The sequence below is a fragment of the Amphimedon queenslandica genome, unplaced genomic scaffold (assembly GCF_000090795.2).
Source record: "Amphimedon queenslandica unplaced genomic scaffold, v1.1 AMPQUscaffold_12567, whole genome shotgun sequence".
NCBI classification, from domain to species: domain Eukaryota; kingdom Metazoa; phylum Porifera; class Demospongiae; order Haplosclerida; family Niphatidae; genus Amphimedon; species Amphimedon queenslandica.
Window position 1 is genome coordinate 7956 of NW_003547196.1, and position 2451 is coordinate 10406.

The window sequence follows — 2451 nt, forward strand, 5'->3', positions numbered from 1 at the left end:
CATCATTAGTATGGTCAGGCAATCATATTAAGCCAAAAAAAATACCTCAAAAATGCATGGAACTTACCCCTTTAAACAAGCGTAAAAGTGTAAAATATTCCTATAATTGATTTCACCACCTTGCAAGTACAACTTGGTCATTATTAAGACTTATAGAAGTTCTCTCTACCTTCTAATGTTTCTAGAGAAGTCTTTAGACAGTATCTCAATGTTGTTAGAAAGCTGCTAACTTTGTCCCATGCAAGGGGTCCGCAGCTCCAAATAATCCTGTACACCCTTGAAAATAACCCTATAATAATCTGTTAATCTTTAAAATCTCCAGTAATCTCTGGAAATTCCAAAAAATCCTTAAAAATTTCAAAACTAGAAAGAATGTAAAACATTGAGGGGCTCCACCTTGAGACCGCACCTCCCAGTCACGCCCAGACGTACGTTCAAATAACTAGCATTAACTACTCAAACTCAATAAAAATACGGAAATAACTGGATTGTGACTCTTCAATTCTATATGGTGATGAAGCAGGGGGTATACACAGTAGGACACTCCTAATTGGGACGAACATGAGCGAGACCCACTCTAATCTGTCTAGGTCTATTTTGCATTACGTCTTGTTTGTGAACAGAAGATAATGATTTATAAATCAGTATACTATTAATAAATTTGGACCACGCGGACAAAATTAATTTTGAGGGTGTGGTCACAATGAACAAGATGGTGACATAGATATTAGAGTAAATGATATTCAGACAGAATTACCGTATACCAGTTAATTTTCGTGGTGGAAAATTTTTGCAAATCTCACATTTCTAAGATTTCACGGAATAAATTTTCATGAATTGCTTGCAGACTACACCATGTGGCAATGGAGAGTAGAATTTCACTGTGAAAAATTTTTGCGAATGATCACCAAACCACGAAATTCGCGAAAATATTTTACCACAAAAATTAACTGGTATACAGTAAGAATAAACTACCAACTTTGAACTCTCTCTTAGATCTCTCTCTCTCTCTAGAACACTGAAATCAAAAGTCTATAAAATGAAGCAACTTAGAGCTAAATTTTCATTCATCCCTCCCTGTACTTTTTATTTTAAGTGTCCATGTCAAAGATGTTACGCTTTATTTAATTAGAATTTTCCTAGAGTGTTTTGGATTTTAAAGTGTTTCCTTCTCTCTCTCTTTCCCTCTCAGTATTTTCCTTTTCTCTAACTATTTTATGGAAACAAAGCTATACTTCTAAATTCTGATCTTTTCTTACAATCTTCACAGAATTATAACTTACTAATAAACATAAAATAGTTAGAGAAAAAGAAAATACTGAGTTATTTTGGTTGTTTGTTGGTGTGTTTTCTCTTTTCAGACCCCAGCCATGAGGACGGGGTCTGAATATGCATGCAGGCTAAGAACTGGATTTATTATAATTTTAATCTTCTTATCAAACAATGTCAATCGATGGCTCATGCTCGCCCCTTCAATGTTTACATTCACCCTAGTTATTATCTACTCTTGATATTAGGTATACTGTATAGAACTGAAACAGGAAATAGTGAGACTTTAAAAACAATACTAAGACAAAACAGGTTAGTGTAAACCAACAACTATTATTACAACAAAAAATTACAATTAATATTAATGTCAAGGTCAATTTTAATCAGTTTTAACTTACATAAAAAGTGTTTGATATTCATTGTATACTAGTTGTTTATTGTGTCCAGTGATTATACACACAATCATCAATAGATGAGAAATCAATTGTTAGTGTCTTTATTGAAGGAATGTTGAATTAAAAATAAATACAGGCTGGAGCCACATAGTACAATTTAAAACACATACACTGTACATTAAATTAATATTTTTGATAATTGATTAATGTGCATGTAGCTATGGCAGGAGAAATAGCACAAGAAATAGAAGAAAATGTGCAGCAAAAAGAAATTGAAAAGCTAAATGCTGAAATACAAGAATGGGAAGAAAGAGATGAATATATAGAGCAAATGCAACAAGTGGAAGATGAAATGGATTCTGAATATAAAAAAATAATAGCAGAAATGCAAAATGTGGTAAAAGCCAAAAAAATACAAGATGAAGAGCATAAAAAACAAATGACAAACATAGACAGTGAAGAAGATAATAAAAAAACGAATGCAGAAAAAGATTTTGAAGAAAAAAAAGAAAAATTAAAAAATGACGAATGCAAAAAGAAAAAAGAAGAGGAAAAATATGATAAAAAAATAGCAGCAATAAAAGATGAAGCAAAAAAAAAGAGAGACAAAGAAGATACTAAAAATAAAGAAAGATTAAAAGAAATACATGACAAAGCAAAAGAACTAAATAACAAAGAAATACACAATAGAGCAAAAGAGCTAAAAACCAAAGCTCAAAATATAAAACAGAAATTGGAATCAAAAACAAAGCGTGTACATGTAGAAGCTTTAGAGAAAGCTGAAATA

General features: G+C 31.5%; 1 protein-coding gene across 1 annotated transcript in view; it reads left to right on the forward strand.

The window, feature by feature from the left end:
• LOC109587437 (protein PXR1-like) overlaps positions 1-2451 on the forward strand; it is a gene marked incomplete at its 3' end in the record, with an annotated part of 3033 nt that extends 582 nt beyond the window's left edge. The window contains exons 2-3 of the mRNA XM_020003678.1: positions 1518-1581; positions 1883-2451. Coding sequence (XP_019859237.1) covers positions 1885-2451 — 567 coding nt within the window. The remainder of the gene's footprint in view (positions 1-1517; positions 1582-1882) is intronic.